The sequence below is a fragment of the Lingula anatina genome, chromosome 3 (assembly GCF_051362555.1).
Source record: "Lingula anatina isolate TDL-2025a chromosome 3, LinAna3.0, whole genome shotgun sequence".
Classification (NCBI taxonomy): Eukaryota; Metazoa; Brachiopoda; class Lingulata; order Lingulida; family Lingulidae; genus Lingula; species Lingula anatina.
This window is the reverse complement of record NC_141769.1, coordinates 23,871,548-23,895,130: the sequence shown is the minus strand read 5'-3', so window position 1 is coordinate 23,895,130 and position 23,583 is coordinate 23,871,548. Positions and strand designations below refer to the sequence as shown.

General features: G+C 36.8%; 1 protein-coding gene across 2 annotated transcripts; it reads left to right on the top strand.

Annotated features, from left to right (window-relative positions):
- Nucleotides 1-67: 67 nt before the first annotated feature.
- Nucleotides 68-23,341, top strand: LOC106157618 (uncharacterized). 2 transcript variants are annotated; one of them, XM_087008837.1, is made up of 9 exons: nt 68-213; nt 3,874-3,912; nt 4,156-4,785; nt 7,605-7,797; nt 9,085-9,211; nt 13,432-13,551; nt 13,761-13,848; nt 14,156-14,471; nt 15,234-23,341. In XM_087008837.1, exons 1-9 carry the CDS (start codon nt 145-147, stop codon nt 20,339-20,341), a joined length of 6,690 nt encoding a protein of 2,229 aa, XP_086864963.1. In that variant the 5' UTR covers nt 68-144; the 3' UTR covers nt 20,342-23,341. The 2 variants fall into 2 exon arrangements, with proteins under 2 accessions (XP_086864963.1, XP_086864962.1); XM_087008836.1 differs by having other exon boundaries at nt 121-222.
- Nucleotides 23,342-23,583: the final 242 nt, after the last annotated feature.

Genomic DNA, 23,583 nt, shown 5'->3' with positions numbered 1-23,583 from the left:
TTTTTATAATTAAAATAATTAAATACATTTTTGGTAGTGTCATTTTAATTTTGATATGAAATATTATCTAAGAAATCAATATGCCTAAAAATAAGTTTGATGAGTTCGTAAATACAAAATCTCCTTTCTGCGAGTTAGACCAACATGGCGGGGCCAAAGGAGGATGTTGTTTTGGTGTCTGATGAAGATGAGGATTCCACTAGTAGAACGCAGGTGGGAAGAGTAAGCACTCTCAAACTTTATTGTACGATTTTCAATGTGATCTGGTTCTTTCGTGAACGACTTAATACATTTTACCATTCATAAGAAAAAAACCTAGTTTCTATTACGACGCCCGAGTTTCTAAGTACGCACTAAAACGCGGGACGCAAAATATGCAACCCAGCTGCGCCCCACGGACGCAACTGATTTAAAATAAAACCCGTATCTACATTTTCACTCTAGACAGAAGATATAGTCAAAATAAACCGTGGTTTTTGAAGCAATACTTAGTTTACCATGCTTACGAATGTCTGGAGCAACTATTCTAGGTCAGATAGTATGAATATATTAACTGCCACTCACGAGAAATGACACATTATTAGTTAGGTTATTTGCATAGCTCTGCCCCGTTTTCTCCTGAATTAGCAAATAATAGTTTGGCATTTAGTTTGGGTGGCGCTAGCTACATGCGTGACTAGACGGGTTCACGATGCTCTAGATTTTACAATATAATGTAGTGTTTCCCCTAGTTTTCAATGTCTGTGAGGTGGTAGGCCAATTTTGGGTCTCGGCAAAAACTAGGGGGAGTCTGGGGGTATGCTCCCCTGGAAATTTTTTTAAATCATGGTGCAGTCTGGTGCATTTTAGGCTATTTGAACAGATTTTTCAACATTTTATGTGGCACATAATTGTCTTGTTTCAGATGTCTTGAAGAGTAAATGAAGTAATAACCTGTTAAAAAATCATTAATTAAGAATAGCATACTTTATACATCAACCAAAAACTTGGCTAATTATAGTTTGCAATTATAATTCTGGATAAAATGAAGATTCAACTTGCTTGGCACATAAGTAAGCCCTGGCTGTGGGCCAAGCTGCTCCCAGTATCCCAGCTATTAACACTAACCATGAAACTATAAACTCTTTGTTTCTATACTTCAAGAACTCTGTTGTTCGTTACAACAGAATGACAGCAGTGTTTGATATGCTAGAAGATGATGAGTTTCTAACAATGAAGCAGCCCTTGGCAGTAAGGTAGCTCTCTTTGGAGCAGGCAGTAGAAAGCATCCTAAATTGCTGGACAAGTGTGATTGTTGTTTTAGAGGAAGATGCTGTGCGGAACCCAGTGGCTTATGGCTTACCGAGGAAAGTCAATGACAATGTTTTCCTGGCTATATCCTGTTTCATGAAAGATATCCTGCCATTGTGTTGAAGGTAAAAATATGCTTTAGCTTAATTTTGATTTAAGTGTTCTTTAAACCCCGAGTTTATCAGAAGTTTGGGTAACTTTTTTCTCATTTATAATCACTAAAACATAAATATTTATTCACCTTCTGAGGCTTCAATTTTTGACATCTTGTATATTAAGAAAAAAAGGACAGTTATTATTTGAACTTCCTGTATCTTTTGTTTTTCAGGTTGTCTAAATGCTTTCAGTGGGAGAACCTGGATTTTGACACTGCCTCTTGATGCCTGGGCACAGTAAGGAACTCTGGTGACATACAGACAGGACCCTGATCTTTTGTTAACAATGTCCCAGATGGAGAGCGAAATTCAAAACACAGGGCAATATTAAGGGCAAGACGTTAGAAAGACTGATCCCGAGGAACATGCATTTAATACAGAAAAAAGTAAGCATTTCATGTAAATTAGATATTGTTGGATCATCAGATTATAATAGTACTTTTTTTCTTTATTAATTTCAGGGTTATATTTGACTAGGGTTCATTTAAATAACTATAAAAATACTTTTTGGATTGGAAAAGTGCAATCTATGTTACTTAATGTTAATTTTATTTTCAGACAGATTCTTTGAGAATTTGGATAAAAGATTTCCTTTGGCAAGTATGGCAACAATGAATGCCTTTGATGTGCAGTTAAATCCTAAGAGGTTCCCAGATGTTCCTCAAGACATTGGGCCTTATGGACAACAGGAACTTGATCACCTCCTTGCAGAGTACTCCCAAGTCATGGATACAGACATGTCGGAGAGACTTTTTACCTTTCAAGCACCCCAATTTTTAATTTGTCTCTTACGGAGATAGATTTGTCTTTGCCAGATCCTGTGAGGATTTGATCCTTAACTATTCTGATGATTATCCTGATTTTGTAGTGTTTGTTCAGATAGCTATTTTAATTCCCTTGAATAGTGCATCGTGTGAAAGAGGTTTTTCTGTTCATAATTTGAATAAAACAAAGATCAGAAATCGATGAGGTGAGGTGCAATTGGAGGACATTATGAAAATGACAATAAATGGGCCACATTTTGCCCAATTTGATTATACACAAGCTAAAGCACATTTTCGTGCTTTGAGACAGGCGACAGTGACTTCAACATCTAACTTATTGTTGCAATGATAATTTTGGGTAGAGTCTTAGGCTGGAAGAATGTAAATATAACTTTATTTTAGATACAAATAGTGTTTTATGCAATTTTTGTAAAAATAATGTGCGTATCATATATATATTACGATGGGCACATAAGTAGTTTATAAGGAGCACATTCTTCTAATAAATAGCTTTAAGGAATTGAATGTGTTTACTTTTCAATGAATGCGTTTTGCTTATAAACTTTACTGGTATCGTGAAAAGTGTGACTCTAACATTCTTTCAGGGACTGTTTTTCTGACCTCCTCGAGGCCCTGTGACTCAACTTTTAACAAAATTATTGAGAACACAACTATTTCTGAGAAGTTTCATGCGAGCTGAAAGTGAAAGAAGTGTGCACACAATTTTTTTTCTAATTGAACTAGAGAGTAGAGACTTGCAGTTTGGTATGTACACAGATAGCCATGTATTTGAGTATGAATAAACTCTTAAAATTTTTTGATTTGTCTCATTTAGATCAAAAGTTATTCTTGTTTTAGTGACACAATGTCTGTCTGTCTCTTTTTTTTTTTCCCAGATGCCATTTTTAATAATGAGTCACCCCCTAAATAATGTCATAAAAACTTGAACTTTACCACATAAGAAGTTGAGCTACATACGAACACTCAAAAAAATTTTGGTTTTAGCATTTTCCCAAGCTGAGTTGTATGTTTGTGAAGTAGGCAGAGTGATAGATATTTGGGTCCACATGTGCTTGTAGTAGGGGGAAATACAAATTGATACAATATATCTCTTAACATGTATTCAGTAGAGAGTGATCTTTTAATTTGGCTAAATGGGGGAAAAGAAGGGGTGGATAACAAAAAAAGAAAATAAGAAAATAAAATATTTGGACAAATAGACATGCTGATCAAAAAACCTTTGTCTTTGTTCTTCTACATGGTATATATTTTGTTTTGCCAAACTTTGCTAAATTAAAAAAAATAATTTAGAAAGACTGCCCTTAAAAATCTTCACTTGAAAATTTTCCTTGATCTTCAAAACAGTACCCAAGATGAAGTAACAACTATTTTCAATCACCTGTCAAGGTATGCTTGTTCCTGGTGCATAAGTTTAGACTAGGCAAGCAGTCTAAGAATGGATTGACAGTTTTTATGGCAGTTCACGGTAAAAAAATGAGAAACTTTATCTACTCAGAACAATAGTGCCTGCAAAATTAACTCATTCAAATAATAATAATAATATTTTAATAATAATTATAATGTCTTGTTATCTAGCAAGGTCAGTGAAAATAGAAAATATGAGACAAAGTGCAAATAAATAATGGGTGTATTTCTTTTTCCAGGCCCAAATCAAAAGTAAAGCAGATGAAGCATTTGAGGAGGTAAGCCTAAGAATTGGCACTGAGTAAAAACAAAAGGTGGATATTTTGAAGTATATTAATGATAATGACATTAACATTTTTCATTTATAAGGAAAGACTCTCCATCTTTGTTAAATGTCTTTATAAGAAGAACAGCTGAACAGTATTGTATATTACATTTGTTATACTGTTTCACATGCTGAGTGAAAAACAGGTCAGATTAAATGTCATACGTATCATTTATTACTTTTTACCCATTTTCAGCTGCTGTCTGTATGTAAAGAACATGTAAAAGATGACAAGAAAATAATAGAATTTTTGAAAAAACGGCACAGTGCTGCCAGTTCTTCCTACACTCAAATGGATGAATTTTGTGACCGTGTCGCCATAACAAGGGCCAAAATTGAGAGTGAGCCTAAACGCATTTATGTGCATCTCATTGAATTGGCCAATGAACTTAAAGCATATAAAAGAAAGCAAGAAAGACCTTTGTCGAGTAAAAAAAGAAAGGCTGAGGATTTAAACAGTGAGGAAGAGAAGGCAAATGTGAAGAAATTGACTTTACCTGGGACAGCTCATTCAGAGATTGTTTCTAGAGGAAATGATTTAAAACGACATTCAGCTCTTGAAATACAAACTTCTGTATCTGAAGGTGAGAGCAGTTATCAGTCTGATAATCTGTTCACAAATAAAAATCCCGGTGCTGGGCATGGAGCTGGTTTGGATTCCTGGACCAGTGGTGCTGAAGACTCTAATCATACTTCTGCTCATAAAGATAATGGTGTGGCAACCAGTGGTGCTAACAAGACAAGTGGACCTGGTGCTGGTGAAAGAGGCAGGGAAAAAAAGACTGGCTCTGGGAGACAGATACAGAAACTGGAAAAATTACTGGAGGTATCTACTGGTTCCTGCGCATAATAATTTATGTGAAAGCAAAGGTTTAGCCAGCTAGCTGTCCAGACAACCTCTTCTATCAGAGGGCAGCTATATGACAGCTGGTTTGTTTAATTTCTTACAAGTGGAAGACCTGTTAAAATATCTATGAGCCTGCATAGAAATATTGATATCTTCAGGGTGAAAAAAAGGAGATAAAAGGGGATGGGGGAACTGACGTTTTTTATAATTAGTACCACCAGCGTGTACGCTGGCGGTACTCATGGTTTTAGTCCCGACCCGTCTCGTACAGCTCCGCCGGCTCCTGCGGCTCCTGCGGCTCCGCCGGCTCCTGCGGCTCTGCAGGATGGCGTGGGATACAAGGCACCGTTACCGCTTCTCCTCCTAGACCGCAAGGACCTGTGTCCCCATCTCTTGGATTTTGGTCACATATAATCTCAACTTGAACCCCCTGGTTTTTTTGTCTCAGTCGGTGCATTGGTCTGGGCGTGACACTCGTTATAATGCACCCTTGTCAAAATTTTTGAAAATTCAATGCTAAATATCCCCCATACCGAAGGAATTATGTGAAAAATTTCTACAGATGGCTGACCGAAAGTCATATGTGGAGATTTCAAATATGCCCTTGGATTTGACCTTTGACCTTTATTTCAAGGTCAAACGGGCCAAAATTTTCTAAAAATGGGAATTTTTTGCAAAAAAATTATTATTTTATGCCGATTTTCAGAAACTTCACAGATCTAACTTATAATATTATGGAAAGGTGTTACCCTTAGGGTCTTCTTTCATCTTCGTGAGTTTGGGGTCAATCGGTGCATTTTCACGGGAGTAGCGGCCATTAGATGCCAAAACTGAAAACTCTCTCAAATTCTGGAACTGTTAATGCCAGAGACCTCTTGTTTTTTGCATTTTGTAGAGCTTGTCAAGCGCAACACTGAAGGTGATGTCGGTTTCTTGTTTTCGATACGGCTTAGGCATTGGACTATATCGACAGTTCAACTTCCAATATTTAGTGGTGAAAATAAAATGTGAAATACTACAAAATTAGCAGAGATACGCCCATAGTTACTATTGAGCTTGAATAGGAAGTCATATACTTGTAATCTAACTGACCTTGAAATTGACCTTTGACCTACTTTTCATGATGAACTGCACTTTGCAAGTTATCTGATTTTTATATCTCCAAAACTGGCAAAGATATGCCCATAGTTACTGTTGAACTTGAATAGGAAGTCATATACTGGCAATCTAACTGTGATCCTGAAATTGACCTCTGACCTACTTTACACCATGAACTGAACTTTGCAAATTTTCTCTCTCTTATATCTCGAAAACTGGCAGAGATACGCCATTAGCTACTATTGAACTTTAATAGGAAGTCATATACTGGCAATCTAACTGTGACCGTGAAATTGACCTCTGACCTACTTTACACCATGAACTGAACTTTGCAAATTTTGGTTCCCTTTTCTCTCTAAAACTGGCAGAGATATGTCCATAGTTACTATTGAAGATGAATAGGAAGTCACATACTGGCAATTTACTGTGACCTTAAAATTGACCTTTGACCTACTTTTTACCATGAACTGAACTTTTCAAATTTTGGTTCCCTTTTCTCTCCAAAACTGGCAGAGATAGGTCCATAGTTACTATTGAACTTGAATAGGAAGTCATATACTGGCAATTTATCTGTGACCTTGAAATTGACCTTTGACCTACTTTACACCATAAACTGAACTTAACAACTTTTTTAATGCTTATACTTTCAAAACTGGCAAAGATATGCCCATAGTTACTATTGAACTTGAATAAGAAGTCATATACTGGCAATTTACTGTGACCTTAAAATTAACCTTTGACCTACTTTTTACCATGAACTGAACTTTGCAAATTTCCATTCCCTTTTATCTCCAAAACTGGCAGAAAAAGGTCCATAGTTACTATTGAGCTGGAATAGGAAGTAATACACTGGCAATCTAACTGTGACCTTGAAATTGACTTTTGACCTAATTTTTATGATGAACTGCTTTTTGCATGTTTTCTGGCCTTTAAATCTGCAAAACTTGAAAAGAAATGCCCAGGGTTACTATTGAACTTGAATAAAAATTCATATACTATGATGGTGAAATTGACTTTGACCTACTTTTTCACCATGAACTGAGCTTTGCATATTTTCTTGCTCCTCATATCTTCAAAACTAGCAGAGATGTGCCCGGTGTTGCCCCTAGGTTTTCTCTTTTGTCAGCATATATGCACCACTGACAACACATTTTAAGGAAAACCAATAGGCCTTTTGTCTAGAGAATCACAGGAGTGATCAGCGGTAGGAAAATGCTGGTCAGTTCGAAAATCTGCTTGATTGTACCATTTTTATTCATATTTTTTGGCATATTTTGAGAACTGTTGTTGATTGCATTTTATAGACCTTGTCAAGCACAAGACTGGTGATGGTGTCCCTTTTTTTTTTTTTTGGGGGGGGGGGGGTCCATACGAATGCGCTTACTCCAGCTGGTGGTACAATATCCGGAGGCGGTATCGCCTCTCTGATCCTCTAGTTTGTAGAATTTTTTCACCAATTTCCCTGAGTGTGATTTGTTGTTGATAAAGCTGGTAATACTACCACCACCCTTAAAACTGGAATGAACATGACAGTATTTTGTGAAGTAGATTTGGGATTATAGATATTTGTAGAAAGTCTTTTATATACTATGACTGAGAGGCGAGTCTGTGAGCAGTGTGAAAACATTTTTCAGTTTATTGTATTTGTATGTCTCTTCAAGTTATATAAAATGAAATAATTTTTCTCCCTTTCTTTACAGGATATCAGTAAAACAATAAAAAAGTTACAGGAGAAAGAGCTAGATCTAGATGCTTTGGATGATGAGGACTCCGCTTATTTGCAAGAGGAAAGGTTGCAGAAGAGATTTGTTAAAGTTTGGAACAAGATTTGTGATCTTAAGGGGAGAGCACCAGCCACAGGGCGCCCCACAGAGCTCAAGTTTAGATATGAGGGTATTTATTTATTTATTTAATTTTACATGTTCATAATTATAATGATCCAAGTATTGTATGTAGAAAACCAAGTTAACCCCATAGGATCCAGTTAATGCTGACCCATAAAGCTCTGCTGTGCCCAATTAATTCTGTGAGCTAGCCTTGAAAAGCCGGGTCACCTCAGTAAATTGGTCATAATTTATTTGTTTGCCTTTATTACCCATACAAAGTATACATTTTTAAAAAGCCAATATTTCAGGCTAAATGAAAATAGAATTACATTTGTATTTAACATGCAGTATCAAAAGTTATAGCCGGTTAAAAACTACATTTTCATTTGGTAATGGGTAAAATAAAACAAAGTTGATTTATCTTATGCACATCAATTTTTTATTTCTACATACATTTGCCTGAAAATTCACAGGGATGATGTCAATTATAATAACTTTCAATCCAGGAAATTTCAGCAATTTATCTCTATCAATTTTCAAGTTATGATCGTTTTGCTATCAGGTATACCAGCTTTTCAGCTCACCTGAACATCGTGGCCAGAGCTGAATAGAAGTCAAATTTTTACACCATCTATGTCAAAAACATCTTTAAAACTTATATCATGAATAAAGGAATATCATCCCCACTGTCTATATCACTGTCACTCGAAAACACCTTATCAGTGTCGTAGTTTTCAATCATTTCAATAACAGTATTCATTCGCAGGCCCCTTCCGTAGTGAGAAGTCGCCATTTTGATTTTACTTTCACCAGCTAGGTCTAGAAAATCGCCGATTTCTCGCTCATACATATTTCAATCGTCCTTTATATCATAAATAAATGAATATCAACGCCACTGTCTATGTTACTGTCACACGAAAACTTCTCTTCAAAGTCCGGATTTTCAATCATTTCAATAACAGTATCCCTTCGCAGGTCCCTACCGTAGCGAGGAGCCGCCATCTTGATTTTACTTTCTCCAACTAAGTCTTGAAAATCGCCGTTTTCTCGCTCATATATATTTCTATCGCCTTTAAAAATGGTGGCAATGAGAGACAAGAAACATACCCGGATGTTAAACTATATATCATTTCATGACTCACGATACAAAAGAGTACAGAAGACGATATTTCCAAGATACGCACATATGCGGTTCTGGGCGTTTGGGGTAAGCGATAATTGAACCGCACATATGCGGTGACGGGCTCTATGGGGTTAACATATTTTGAAATAAATTATTAATTCATCACCAACATTAAAGGATGTTTTAACATATATATTTGATTTTTGTGTAATTCTCACCATATTTTGATAGGTAGTAGATATGCTGAGTTAAACAAAGCAATTGAAAGGTTTATCAATAAGAAGCACATTTTTCCGGACTACTACGATGTAAAGAAAATCATTCAGAAGACCAATGTCAAGCATCATTTGAGATTGGGGTAAGATGTGCATGATTTGACTTTTTATTTGAGGACACCTATCATTTGGTCTTTATTGGGCTTAATGGTCAGTTTAAAAATAATGTTTAAGTGTAGCTAATTCCCACAAACTAGTTGCCTATAAGATTAGATAAGTGAACATTTACCCATGAATATATACAATCTTTTTGTCAGTCCTTTCATGAAAATATGAAGACACTATTATATCTTTTTGTACAATCTTTACATTTTGTAATGGTTTTACAAATAGATCAGTCATTCTTTGCTAGTGGTGCACTGCGGGGGGACTATAACAAGAATGTTATTTAAATTTAGATAGCCGACCAAATTCTCATGACATCGTTGTGTATGTTTCAATAACAAATCAAAGAAGCTGCATGAGCAAGGAGGATATTGTTATAAAAGCAAAAGAAGAGAAAAAGCAGAAAATATATCGAAATTACCCTCAAAATGGCGTCTTTTTTTGTGGAATTTCGACCCTACCTCTGTTTAGGAACAGTTTGTTTAGGGTTTGAATGAATTATTGAAGCAGGGAATACACCTACTGCAAGAAGATATAATAAACAGAATGTGCAAATGCTTATTTAAATAAAAATTTATTTGAAGTCACTGAAAAATAATCACAAAATTAGCTTAACTTACGATACATGCGGTGTCCCACCCCGATGAAAATTTCATCTAATCCTATCTTTCCGTATTAAAACTGTTCAATCGTCCAAAGTAGTATTTCGGTTAGTTTGTGTCACGAAATCCATGATAATATCAGTTTTCTTAAGAATTTCACATTTATTGCTCAGCAAGGTCGATATTTCTTCACCGCGTCCCAATATTACGTTCGCAACGCTGAAACTTCAGAGATCGATTCTTATCAGACGACTTTAAAATGCCTCGTGAAAATTATACATCGATAGCGATCTTCTTCCATACTCACTAACTGATGACGTCTACACACGAATGGCTTCTTTTACACACTAAAAAAACCAGCTCAAACTGGCGGGTGGCCCATTCTGATAACATGTTACGCAATGACGCTGTCGAGATAGGATGCAGGGCACAGGTGTAATTCCCTCGATTTAACCGTCACAGGATTGTTTATTGGGATCTTCTTTGTATGAAGGTGAGAAATAATGAGTTTCGTTTCATTTTTCTTCAATTGTTTCAACATATTTGTGTACCGATTGATTTTTACCATTCTATAAGTAGGGTGACTTCGTCTGAACTTTCGTTTTGCGTCTGTTTCACATGGGGGACTAAAGGTCATATTGAACATGGTGACGCGGTGATACCGTATTCATGTTCTCTTGTTCTCGAAAACTCAATCATCGAAATTGAATTACTTTTTTTTTAGTTTTGTCTTAAATTAAGCTGCTACACTGTATTCCGTGCGTTTAAAATTTAACCGTCTGTAAAAACAGCAATAATGGATTACTAGCAACACTTACGTTACGCAATGAAGCACCGAAAATGGGTGAAGAAAATGTGTCTCAGTAATGCGTGTTTGCCACTCATAATGCACTGTACTTTGCTTGAATAAGCAATAAACTATTTGTGATCTTAGGTTATCCATTGTTCGTTATCAGAGTTAACAGATTCTTTGTGTGATTTTTATGTACAGACACAGATGTGTCTGTACATATTGCCATCACCTGCGTCTGTCGTCGCCGTCGCCGATCATGTCGCTGTCGCTGTGGCCGTCGCCGTGCACTTTCAGCGTTAACACCATAAGTGGAAGACAGTTTTACTTTTTGGCTTTATATTTACAGAGCTGACTAATATTCATAAAACGCAGGTCAAGTTCGAAAATCAGCATGATCGGGCCATTATTGTAGAATTTATGCTGTTTTTTCACTTTTTAGCATATATGCAACACTGTTAACACATTTCAAGGATAACCGATAGGCCTGTTGTCATGAAACTCACAGGAGTAATCAATCTTACTAAAACGCAGGTCAAGTTCGAAAATCGGCATGATCGGGCCACCATTTTACTAGTTATGCTGTTTTTTCACTTTTCAGCATATATGCAACACTGTTAACACATTTCAAGGAAAACCCATAGACCTGTTGTCATGAAACTCACAGGAGTAATCAATCTTACTAAAACGCAGGTCAAGTTCGAAAATCGGCATGATCGGGCCACCATTTTACTAGTTATGCTGTTTTTTCACATTTCCTCAGATTCAATTTTTAGGCATGTTAACAGTCGCATTATTAAACTAATAAGATACGTGAAAGTGTTTGTTTGACATTTCCTGCATCTTTACAACATTGTTAGTTGATTTTGTAAAAATGATGGTAAACTTGTTATCATGTATTGTGTAATAAAGTTTCAAAAATGCAATTTGTCAGATTCAATCATTCACTATGTTCAGAATCTCAGAATGGAAGAAATTGGACATTTAACACTGCTCTATTGATACTTTTCTCATCTTATCAATTTTCTTAGTTGATCATATAAAAATGGCAGTAAACTGTTAATTTTGTTTTATGTTAAAAATTGTTAAAAATGGGGAAAAAAAACATTTCAGAACAGTGCTGTCTTGTTTACATTTTGGCATTTTCAAGTTGTGACTTTGAAGTTCCATGGGCCTGAAGACCTTTGCTAGTCACATTTTCTGAATATCCATGATACTAATATTTTATTATTAAAAATTGATGGTCATTATGCTGTTAAACATTATGTAATATTGCATCAAAATTTGAAAAAAACCTATTTTGGGCACTGCTCCCATGATTACCTTTTAAGAAAAACCATGTCACTTACTGTTCTCAAACTTACAGGAAAGAAACATGGGACTAAAATACAGCTTCAGTAGGCAATGCAATCTGCCAGATAAACAGTTTTTTTGTGAAAATTTAATTTTTCACATATTGGCATTTTCAAGGTGTGACTTTGAAGTTCCACAGGCTTGAAGACCCAGGCTAGTCACATTTTCTGAAAATCCATGAAACATGTATTTTGTTATTAAAAATTGATTGTCATTATGCTGTTAACCATTATGTAATATTGCATCAGAATAGAAAAAAACACAATTTTGGGTGCTGCTGCCATGATGACCATTATGGGAAAACCATGTTACTTATGATTGCCAAACTTTCAAAAAAGAAATACAGGACTAAAATGCAGCCTGAGTTGGAAAAGCAGTCTAATTGACTTCTTTTTCTGGAAGTTTTACATTTTCAAAGTGTGAACTTGAACTCCCATGGGCCTGAAGCCTTATGCTTGTTTCACATTTTACTTTCATTGGTATTAACTGTTGAGCATAATTAAAATTCGATGTTGAATTTGCAGTTTAACATAATGTACTTTTGAATCAGAATTGACAGTAGCCTATTTTGTTATTTCCTGCTTTTTGTCTGTACATTTGACAGCTTTGCTGCCTTGTTTTCAGAATCCCAAGGGTGGATGCCTTAGTGAGCACAGAACAGATATCACCATTGGTCTACATATGTCAGGAAGAATGTTATAATTGTGAACTTTGTGTTACACTGAACTTCATTTTGTTAAATTTTGTATTTAACTGAACTTTATTGTGTTAAAATAATAATAAAAAAATAGTTCTGATAAAAAACTACAATCTGGAACATTCTTTAGATCAACTTTGTTCAGTGTGTGTCCCATATGACAGAGTTACAGTAAATAAAATATGTGCATTATTCCTCTGTGTTTGTCAATTCCATTTTAAAAGCATGTGAAAGTGGTGTGCCCCTCATGAATGAAGTGTGTATGGATAATAGCAAAAATATTGTTATTATTTACATGATTATAAAAAGTTTTTGTACCCGCGTCAATAACGTTACCGTGACCCACATATTCACCATTTTTATTAATTATGAAATGTGGATTAAATTCTTCAAAACCAGTTTTGAAGCATTGAGACATAACCCCCTTATGATTTAAACTAAAACTGAAAACATTCCATTAGACTTTCATTAGTTTGTGCAAAATATATTACCCAGGGTAACGCGTCTTGGATTTGGTGGGTATAGCTGTTCAACTCTCCTGTGTGCCCTAAAAAGGGCAGCTGCTGTTTCCCTTTTTATGAAATGATAAACTGTGATGGTGTAGCTATCACATCGCAAAATTACAGCTTCCCAGAGAAAGTTTGAAATTTTCGGTCAAATTCAACATTTTGTAACCACTAGCAAAGAATGACAGAGATATAATAGCCCATGTCTATTTGCACAATCTTTACATTTTGTGCGTACCTGTCATTGTAGTCAAAAAGCTTTATTGGACCTGGCAAAAGAAATCTTCACAGATGTTGGAAATCTGCTTCAAGAGAGGAGAATAAAAGATTTCACTTCTAATTTTGGTTGCCATTTAACAGAGAATTACAAGTAAGTTCAGGTTTTTCTTCAGGTTAACAAAGAAGGCAGTAGTTTTAGGAATTTTGCTGTGTTGTTAAGTTGCAGTTGGCAATCCTTGTATTACCATTATTGACATTTTCTGTAATTTCAAGAGCCAGTAGACAAAAAAGTTCGGAAGTATTTTTGCGCAGGCTGATTCATGATTTTGTTATTTATGATTTGTTTGAAATTAATTCTAGGGAACATGAAGACCCAGCTCTGTATGACTGTGCCCTTAGGAGGAGGCTGGAAGAAAACAGAAAAGTTTCTAAATCTAAACTGGAAGAGGTACATGCAGAGTGGGATTCAAAAAAATGTGAAAAGAAATGGGATGCATGATTTGGAAAAAAAAAAGATTGCCTTCTTTCTCAGTATTAATTTTTGGCCTCTGCTTCAGTAGTTGTAGTTATAAGAACAACAGTTTCCACTGATTTTGTGATGTTGTCAACCCATCGAAACAACAAGTATAACCTTTTCACCCCATGGTTGGGGTTTTTCTCTGTAGAAACCAAGATTGCTGCTCAGTTCAATCTAAAAAAGACATTGTTTACTTTGGTTCTCTTTTGATTTACCTGTTTTATATCTATCAATGTAGGTAATCAACAAGTTTGCCAGAAAGCAGTACGATCTTCAAGAAGACCCGGAAGAGGTTCCATCTGAGGGGGATGAAGAGAAGGATTCCAATGCAGAAGAAGAAGAGAAAGGCACCGATATCGAAGGTGACAATGGCTTGGGTGTAGAAGAAGCAGAAGATAGTGATACAGGCACAGGAAAAGATACTGATAAAAATGATGACGATGACAGTGATGTAGAAGAAATAAGTCCTGAATCTCATAGAGACAGTGGAAATGATGTTGACAGTGTTGTTGAAGATAAAGACATAGAGGAAGAGGAGTCCGAAGAGGAGCTAGGTAAATTCTAGGCAGGTTACAAAACATTTTAAAGCTTTTGCATTATTTCTTACTTTCTTATTCTTCAGCTTTTGATAGTAGTTCTCATTGTATTTCTCTAGCTTGTCTGTCTGCCTGTCTGTTGTTCAGGAAGTTAGTCAGTACTGTACATTTCACTTCTTTGCAGCAATGTGCCTTGAAAAGAATAAGTCAAGGTTGATGAACTTTTGCTTGCTTATACCTGTGTTGCTCTAGTTGGTTTTGTCATATTCTGTTTGAATTGTTAAGGGTTAGATTTTTTTTCATCACACTGTATTTTGGTGCAGTTTCTGGATCACAGTAAAGAAATCCCTTGAATGTTTTCAACTAGAATAGTCCATGATCACCATTTCCTCAACGAGACCAAATTTCAAACATTTAAAACTTTGATATTGTTTTTGCTTTCTTTTGGCTCCTATAGGGTTTTACAGACAGCACATTTTTAAATTCAAACCATATTTTCATTATTTAGTTTCAAAATTCAATTTAAAATGGTCTGGACGTGCTTTTAGGTGTTCACATGTATTGAATTGAATTGAATGCATCAATGATTAACTGTGAGTGGTGTCCATTTATATATATATATATATATATATATATATATCAACGAAATGCACTTGCTCCAAACTTTTGCCTAAATTTTATATATATATATATATATATATATATATATTTTTTTTTTAATATCCCACCTAACGATTCATTTCTTGGTTCCATAAAAGTATTGTTCCTGTTCCATTTCAGGTGTGAAATTAGCACAAGATGGTGCTATTGATTCTGACAGCGAGGAAGTCAGCAGGATATGCACAAGAAAGAGGCCAGAAGATGTCAACCCTGTTCATGTTGTGCCCTTCGTGACAGCTGTTAGAACATACAGCCCATTACCTTCAAGTGCCAACCGTTTATGCAGCAAAACCAATGATGTTCAAAGCACAAATACTGATTTTGCACAAAATGTGGTTGTGCATTGCCCAGGTCATGTACCAAACAAAGCAACCTCACAGCTGATGGTGCATCAGGAGAGAATTATTGCTTCCTCACACCTTGAAATTCCACAGGAAAGTTCTAACCTCCAACAACAGCATGTTACCCTACGCGAAAAATCAAACTCCCAGTCAGAAACTCATAACTCCCCAGTTGACAGAAACCTTGGGACAGAAAAATGCATTCCCAGTGATGAAGCTTTGAATTCAGATTCTATTTTTTCTGGCAGTTTTGTATCCCCCACAGAGCAGTTAAGTGAAGATAATGCTAACACTGAGGAGCCATTTTCATCACTGTCTCTTGAAAGCTATTATACACCACCTACTAGGCAACTGTCAACAAATGAGGAAAATAACATTGACTATCAGAGCTACAGTGACTCCCAGAATTCCACATTAGGCAGTGTGGATTTGGATTGTGCTGGCAACACAGGGAAAGTTTGTGAAAAACCATATGCAATGAAGGAAGTGGCAGGGAATGTCTCTGACACCAGGGGCAAAACAGACTCACAAAGAAGCATCTTAGAGGAAAAATATTTTATTTGCACCACTGACTTGGACACAAGTAATGATTATTCTGTCATAACGAACCAATTTTCTTCAGCTTCGGCCAACAGTGAAGACAGCAGTGCTGAGCCTAATAATTCAGCACCTCATTCTTTAGAAGACATTTTTGCTGAATCTCCTGATATTAATGAAACGTTACTCACAGAAAAATCACCTTCCAGTAATGATTATACTGTCATAACAAACCAATTTTCTTCAGCTCCAGCTGACAGTAAAGACAGCAGTGCTGAGCCTAATAAATCAGCACCTCATTCTTTAGAAGACATTTTTGCTGAAACTTCTGATGTGAATGAAACGTTTCTCACAGAAAAATCACCTTCCAGTAGTTCATCAGCAACATTAGAGGCCAGTCCTTTAAGAAATGTCTCAGAGATGTGTTCCAGCCCTGCAGGTTCGGCAGTCCAGAAAGATGAGGATGGGCAGAAAAAGGAGCAGAAAATTTGTGGCAACAGTTTGGAGGAAGTGCATTTAGTTGATAATGAAAGCACTGTGGCAAGTGAATTTGTTATAAAGAAACCTGTTGATGCCAATTTCAAAGAGATTAATAATGACTACTCCGAGGAGGATAGCATTGACGGCAGTCAGTCATTATTGACCAAGATGGAAAATTTGATGGATCTTACTGAGAAAGAAATGGATTCTAAAAATGCTTCCTATCATTCTGATCAAGAGGAGAAAAGAAGGGATATGAATGAAGAAACACTTCTTCAAGATAATGAAGGGGAATACACAATGGACCCCAATGACAGGTGTAGTCAGTCTTCCAAAGAACAGCAGAGTTACCTTCAAACAAATCAAAGTGAGGGCATTTCTTTACAACATAAACATGATGGGGAAGAGAGTCGTCCGAAGCCCAGTTCAAGTATATTGACCAATGTAGATAGCATTTCAAAAGGCAGCAGTACAACAGCATGTGAATTAGATTCCAACCAAGAAGGCAGCAATCAGCAAATGACCAAACCAGACAATACAAATGAGAGCAGTATTCAAACAATTGCCAAATTAAAGAGTGATTCCATTTGTGATGAGAGTAAAAAGGAGTATGGCCTATGGGTTGATGACTTGTCCAACTCCTCTTCACTGTTACTGGCACCAGACCATACACCGGACTCTAAGAATTCCCACCTCACCAGCAGCCTGGACATAGAGGAAAACACTGAAGATGGTGCAGACAGTCAAGAAATCGTACTATACAACTTAAATGGAGAAGACATACACATGGATGCTGAATGCAAAGAGGGGGTTGCAGTGGCATCTGACAGTGATAAGGCAGACACTTGTTTTCAGGAGTATGTTTTCCAAGAGGATTCCAACCATTGCTCTTCCACCACCCCTGACCTTGACATAAGTGACAGTGTTAACTTTGGTTGTTTAGATAAACCAAAAGAGGAGGTCTCAAAGAATGATTATAATTATACTGATCAAAACCATTCTGGTATTGAGAATTTCCCCAAAGAGCAAACATCAGAAGTGGCTTCCAATAAAGACTGTGCTCAAAGCAAGTCAGGTCAAACAGACCAGTGCATGGATAAGATTGAGACTAAAGCTTTTGACCCAGATGAGTGCATTGTTGAACTTGTTGTTCCTGAGGTGGACAGTGCAAGAAAAGAGAGTAAAATAAGTGATGATCAAAGTGATGCAGGTGCTAATATTGGAAAATGTGGCCTGAGCAACATTGTCAGGGAAAACAATGAGCAGACCAACCCTCTTCCCACTGTGACTGATACGGATAGCCTACCTCAGGAGAACATTGCTTCAGTGGCATGTGAGAGCCCCAAACCAGCACCAGCTGGGGCTAACATCCAGTCTCAACAAATAAAGCATGATGGGGAGAGCACCCCTTCTAAACCACAAGGCACAGTGACTTCCATTCCCAAGCCAGCTGAGGCAAAGCCAAAGACAATCCACCTAAATATTCCAAAGGCATTTAAGTTGAAAGTTGGCAAAGTGATAGGAAATAGAATTAAAGACAAAAAGCAGATGGTAGTTGCTCCGATAGATGCCAAGATTAGTGACACAGATGCCAACAGTTCAAATGCTGATCATGCATCAATCAATAATCAAAAAGACAGAAGTGGAAATGATAAAGGTTTTGTAGAAAAAGATTATCCATGTACTGAAAGACAAGAGCCAAACAATAAGGATCTACAAGAGAAACCCACCAAGGCAGCAACACCCAGCAGCTTTCAGGGCACTCCTGCTATAAGTGGAAGTATAGATACCGAAGCTAAACTTCTCGGAAATGTTTCAGCTGTACCAAAAACAGGATCTTCTCAAGTCACTAGTCAGCCTTCAACTATTTCAAAACCGAGTGGCCTTGTTGGTAGCCTTCAGCCTAGCATGGAAAGAATTCCATCTGTTCAGAGTTCAAGTAGTTCTAATCAGATTGTAGTAACTTCTGTAGATGCATCAAAGCATTCAAAAGGACCCCATTCAGTGACACCTGTGTCTTTGTATAGGAATGTTACCAGTACCATGACATTGACATCAGGTAGTGTAATTGGCCACACAACCATACCATCAAGCACACCCCCTGAGATGGCCTCCACTTCAGGTATTGTAGTCCAGAATAGAAAAACAAATCTTTTAGAAGCTCCAACTTGTACCAACAAAGGTGTTACCAACAAAGGTGTTACCAATATTGTGCTTTTGAACTCCCCTAGAGTGCAACCACCATCAACAGTACTGGTTAACAGTAATCCACAGATATGTTCTCAACAAGGCAGTACTGTAGGATCTAGACAAAATTGGAAGACCCCTCCACCCTCTAATGCCAATATTCAAATCCTTCCTGCCCCACAAGGTCAAGGACAGAACTTGGGTCCAGGACTGGCTAATCCTGCATTAACCTACCTTCTTCTCCAAAGGCCATCATCTAATCCAATAATGCCTGCTACATGCTCTTATTCCAAAGCATCAGTGAACAGCACTATGGTGAGTCAGATAAGCAAAACACCAGTAGGAGTCCGCGCAAATGTCATTAGGCCAGGGCTGCCAGCACAAGGTCTTTTTATACCACCCCAGGGGTTAAGGCCCCAAGCTACTCCTTCGACATCCTATGTACCATTACAGACATTCGGTGCACCTCCGCCACCCACTCATGTACTGGGCAGAACATCTGGTCATCTGCACAACACTGGACAACTCACTGCGTCCACCGTTCCCCCAAAGTCTCCAATTATACCAACTCCTCCATCATCAGATATTTTGCAAAGGAAGAATTTATCTGCAGTAGTATTACCCCCTAGACCAACGCTTACTACAGTAAGGGCAGGAAATTTGGCCTCTGCTTTGGCAACATCATCTGTGTCAGAGCACAACAGAAAGGAGGAGTTAAGTGACCAAGTAGGCAAAGATGGTGGCAGTCCTTTGAGGATTGCCTCTTACAAATCCCTGCTAACAAATGTAGAAGTCAAACCATGCTATGTTGATGAAAAGGTGATTTGGGTAGCAAAATCAACAACGAATGACAATGATAGTACAGATGAATCTCAGAGATTGATGGACTTAAGGGTGTCTAAAAACCAGTATCCAAGTATAGCCAAAGGGTTACTGTCTGAGAAACACACAGAGAAAAACATTAATGCTCCAAGACCAATAACACCAGCATTTCAGGCTGCAGCAAGCCAGTCTCCACAGGCTTCCATTGTACCTGAACGTGTCAGGAACACGACTCTGGTTGATAATTCAACAAGAGTAGCAGTACCTCAGTGCCAAACCAAACCTCAGCATACCAGAGATACATCCACAGATACCGTTGCATTATCTCAGAGCCAGTGTAAGGCAGGGGTTTCATCAGTTTCCACAGAAACTGATCAAAGAATCATAGAGTTTGTTGTAGTAGATAAAGAGAAAAATAAACGCAAGGTGAAAATTAAGCTGGCTTCAGGTACCACAAATTATATCAAAGAGGAGGCGATAAAAAAGACTGTTATGGACACTCTGTCAACTGTAGGTATTGGCAGACTCCTGGAGCAATCTCCAACAGCTGCAGCAGATGGTGGGAGACAAAAAATGGAAGTCTGTGTAGATAACATAGATAATGCAGGAAAAGAAGTGGCCGATGCTGTAAGCACAGCACTCAAAAAAATGATCAAACGCTGTGGTCCTAAGGCTTTCTCAGTGGTAACAACTGTTGCCTCTCGATCTGAGTTATCTGGAGCAGGCACCAGAACTTGGTGTGGTATTGGGAAGAGAGTGGTAGGGAAGGACACTCCATCCAGTCATCAGGGGCCCAGGCAGGGCAGTCAGAATAGAACTGAACCAAATCCAGATGAAGCTGTTATTGTTTTATCGGACTAATTAGTTTCAGTATTTTGTTTAGGTAGATCTAGTCACTCAAGAAAAGGTGCTTCTTGACATGTAGCCAGTTTGGTTTTCAAAACATTTGCATCAACAATCAAGTATGACATTGTTTAACAAAATATTGTTTTGTGTACAAATGTGGTCCTTTCAAATTATACAAAAAAATTGATTTTCAGAATAGATTTATAATGGAAATTTTAGTTAACAGAAAATAGTAAAATTTACTTGCTTAATCTGTCCATCAGTGACATACTTTATTTGTTACTATGAGTTAGTATCAACAAGTTGAAGGGATCTTTCTTCTGAGTTTTACTGCTTAGTCACAAAAGCAAATGTGATTTCCATGTATATAGTCATTTTTATATGAGAGGGTGCATATTGAGATAATCACGGGCCCATGTAATCATAATCTTAATTTTTTTTTGTTTATTACATTGGCTGGAAATGTGAATTGATAATAACAAAATATATATTTTTTACTGAAACAATTCATTGAATATTTATGCAGACACATCACAATGGTCAAAATACAATTTGTGTGAACGTGTGAGTAAAAGTGTTGTCCATAAAACATGCAACAGTTTGGTTCTTTAAGCACCCTGCAGTTGTTCGCAAAATTGTAAAGTTAAACCCTGTAATTGGAAAGGTGTAAAATCAAGCAAGATTTTGGAGGAGAGGGCTCAAGGGTAGTGGCAGGCTAGTGAGTACAGTGTGGCAATGAATAAGAGCTGACATAATTTATCCACAATAATACTTTGGTAAGATTGTGGTGTGCTACACAAAAGCATATAGTCACTGTTTTGAGTCTCGTCGGTGTATTCCTTTTTAAGAGGACATTCTCAGTACAAAGAGTTTCACCGTCATTGTTGGAAAATTTACCTCATCTTGGTGATTCTTGCCCTTTTTTTAAATTCTGAAATGATTTTGTGCAGTGCAGACAGCCTAGTTTTAGGTAATCTGGGTTGTTTTCCATTCCTTAGGACATGATTGTAGTCCATGATCTGAAACCTGAGAGATGTTGGTACATACGAAACGAGCATCGGTGGAGCGTGGATTCCCAGTAACACATGTAAACCACTTCTACTAGTTTGATACACGACTCAAATAAATTCAACATGCCAAGGGATAAACTGAACAGATCACTCGATCAGCCATAAAAAAATCTTTACAGTGCTCCTTTCTTTAAATTTTCTGTCAGAAATTTAACCTTCTTTATGCAACCTACTTTTCTGCCCAATTGACATACAGCATAGAATGTTAGCAGAAAAATCCATTCAAACATAATTTTCGGGTAAAATTAAACAATGCCTTTTGGTAATTCTCTTAGTTATACTACTTGAAACTATATGCTGGCATTTGGTCGGTTTTTATGGCAAAAATTGACTTTGTATGCATCTTTAACTCCCACATCATGCAGATGGAAGGTCGATTCAGAACTAATATAAATGAGTATTTTGCCACCGAAATTTCCTTCTACGAAAGCTGCACAAGAAAACATTCAGTTTCAAACGCCTGCACTAAGTAATGCAAGCTAGGATACAACTCGTAGGGTAAAAACATGGTGGTGCCTCGGACTCGTTGTTCAATCATAGGACGCAATTGGATGTAATCTGCATATATATGCATGAATCAAACTGTGACCTAATTTCACCCAATGCACAATCTGGGTCACAAGATTTACTATGATAGTACAACGTTCACGGCATAACAATCACCGATGGGATCACAGTGAACGTTCTACAGAAAATGATTCTTTTAGGAGCATATGCTTATAAATAATTTAATATATAGAATAAATTAAAACAAACGCTTTGTTGAAAAAGATATTTCTTATAAAATAAAAATATGGTAAAGGGACCAAAACAATGGGGCAATAATTCTATGTATACTGAAGCTTTACTCTAATATTTTCATCCTAAATTCATTCTAGATTAATAAGTAAACCACATAAAAGATTTAATTAGGACAAACGTGTACTGGGGAGTTTATCTTTATGTTACATGTTCATATACAGAAAAGAATATATTACCAAGTACTGGGAGTTCCATTCATATTTAAATGCAAATGCATGTTGTACACAATACTATATCCAGTACTATAAGATTGTGTGTTATTGTTGTGAGCTGTGTCTGAAGTAGTTAGCTTTTTGTATTTTGTTATTATAATGATCTAAAGTAGTTATGGTTAAAGTCATAATAACTCTTCATTTTGGCCAAAAATTGGATTTTCCTGGAGTAAACGGCAATTTTCCCATACTTACCAATGGTCAGCAACCCCATTCCTGCATTCAAAGTTAGTCCAGGTTTTTTTTTCCTAAACGTTTGGTTTTTTATTAAAATCTCTTAAGAGATTTTAACTGACAGAGCCCACTCTGACATTGCATAGTCACGCGATATCAAGCGATAGTTTCTGGTGACCTACTGAAAACCGTGGGAAAAGCAGACAACAACAACACTACATAACAATAATATAAGATTCTTAAGATATATTCATCTTATTGCTCAAAATGCATTTATATCTACAATGTGTGCTATTCTGGGCTTTTCGTTATCCAACGCACTGTACAAAAACTAGCAACTTAGGTCTGCGCATAGCATCGGGTTTTTCGCGCCAGAAGTTATTTTGGTCTCGAATGAACACGAGAATCCGCGTGACATCCCAACGTCATTGGCAACGGATGCCTTAACAACCGGGAAGTAAGGCATCAAAAGCCCTATTGACTTTAGTCTTACTACAATAACAGCCGTTTTAGTGGTAAAATGCAATAGAATATATTTCCATGCATTGTTTACAATGTATTTCTTGCGGAATTTTGAATCTCAAAGGAAGAGTTATTATTGCTTTAAGCTTATGTGCCAATTTATGTAAAACTAGTTTAAAGAGCTTGTAAAATGCAACTGTACACATTTTAATGCTCAATAAGTCATTATTATTATTATTATTTAAATCTCATTGTAAAAAGTCACAGCAATTAAATGCCTTATTCTATTCATCAAACATGTTGATTTTGATTTTTTTAAGTATGTTAAATTCAGGACTGTCTCTTGTAATCGCAGAGACTTTCTTTTTGGTCAATGACTGTCTCTCTTGGCTTGGCAGTGACACATTTAGCTGCTTTCTTTGAATCATGCCAATAAGAATTGTGGGTAGTTCCAGCCCCAGTGAGAGTTTCTTCCTTAAAGTCAATATTGTCCCAGAATTGTAACAGAATTGTGGAAAATCCTCTGATGAAACCTGCT

What these genes read in the sequence shown, in the direction of transcription:
- LOC106157618 (XM_087008836.1), top strand. Translation starts at nt 145, where the DNA reads ATGGCGGGGCCAAAGGAGGATGTTGTTTTGGTGTCTGATGAAGATGAG. An exon ending in GTAGAACGCAGGTGGGAAGA is followed by an intron (nt 223 to 3,873) that starts GTAAGCACTCTC and finishes TTCTTTTTCCAG; the next exon opens with GCCCAAATCAAAAGTAAAGC. An exon ending in CAGATGAAGCATTTGAGGAG is followed by an intron (nt 3,913 to 4,155) that starts GTAAGCCTAAGA and finishes ACCCATTTTCAG; the next exon opens with CTGCTGTCTGTATGTAAAGA.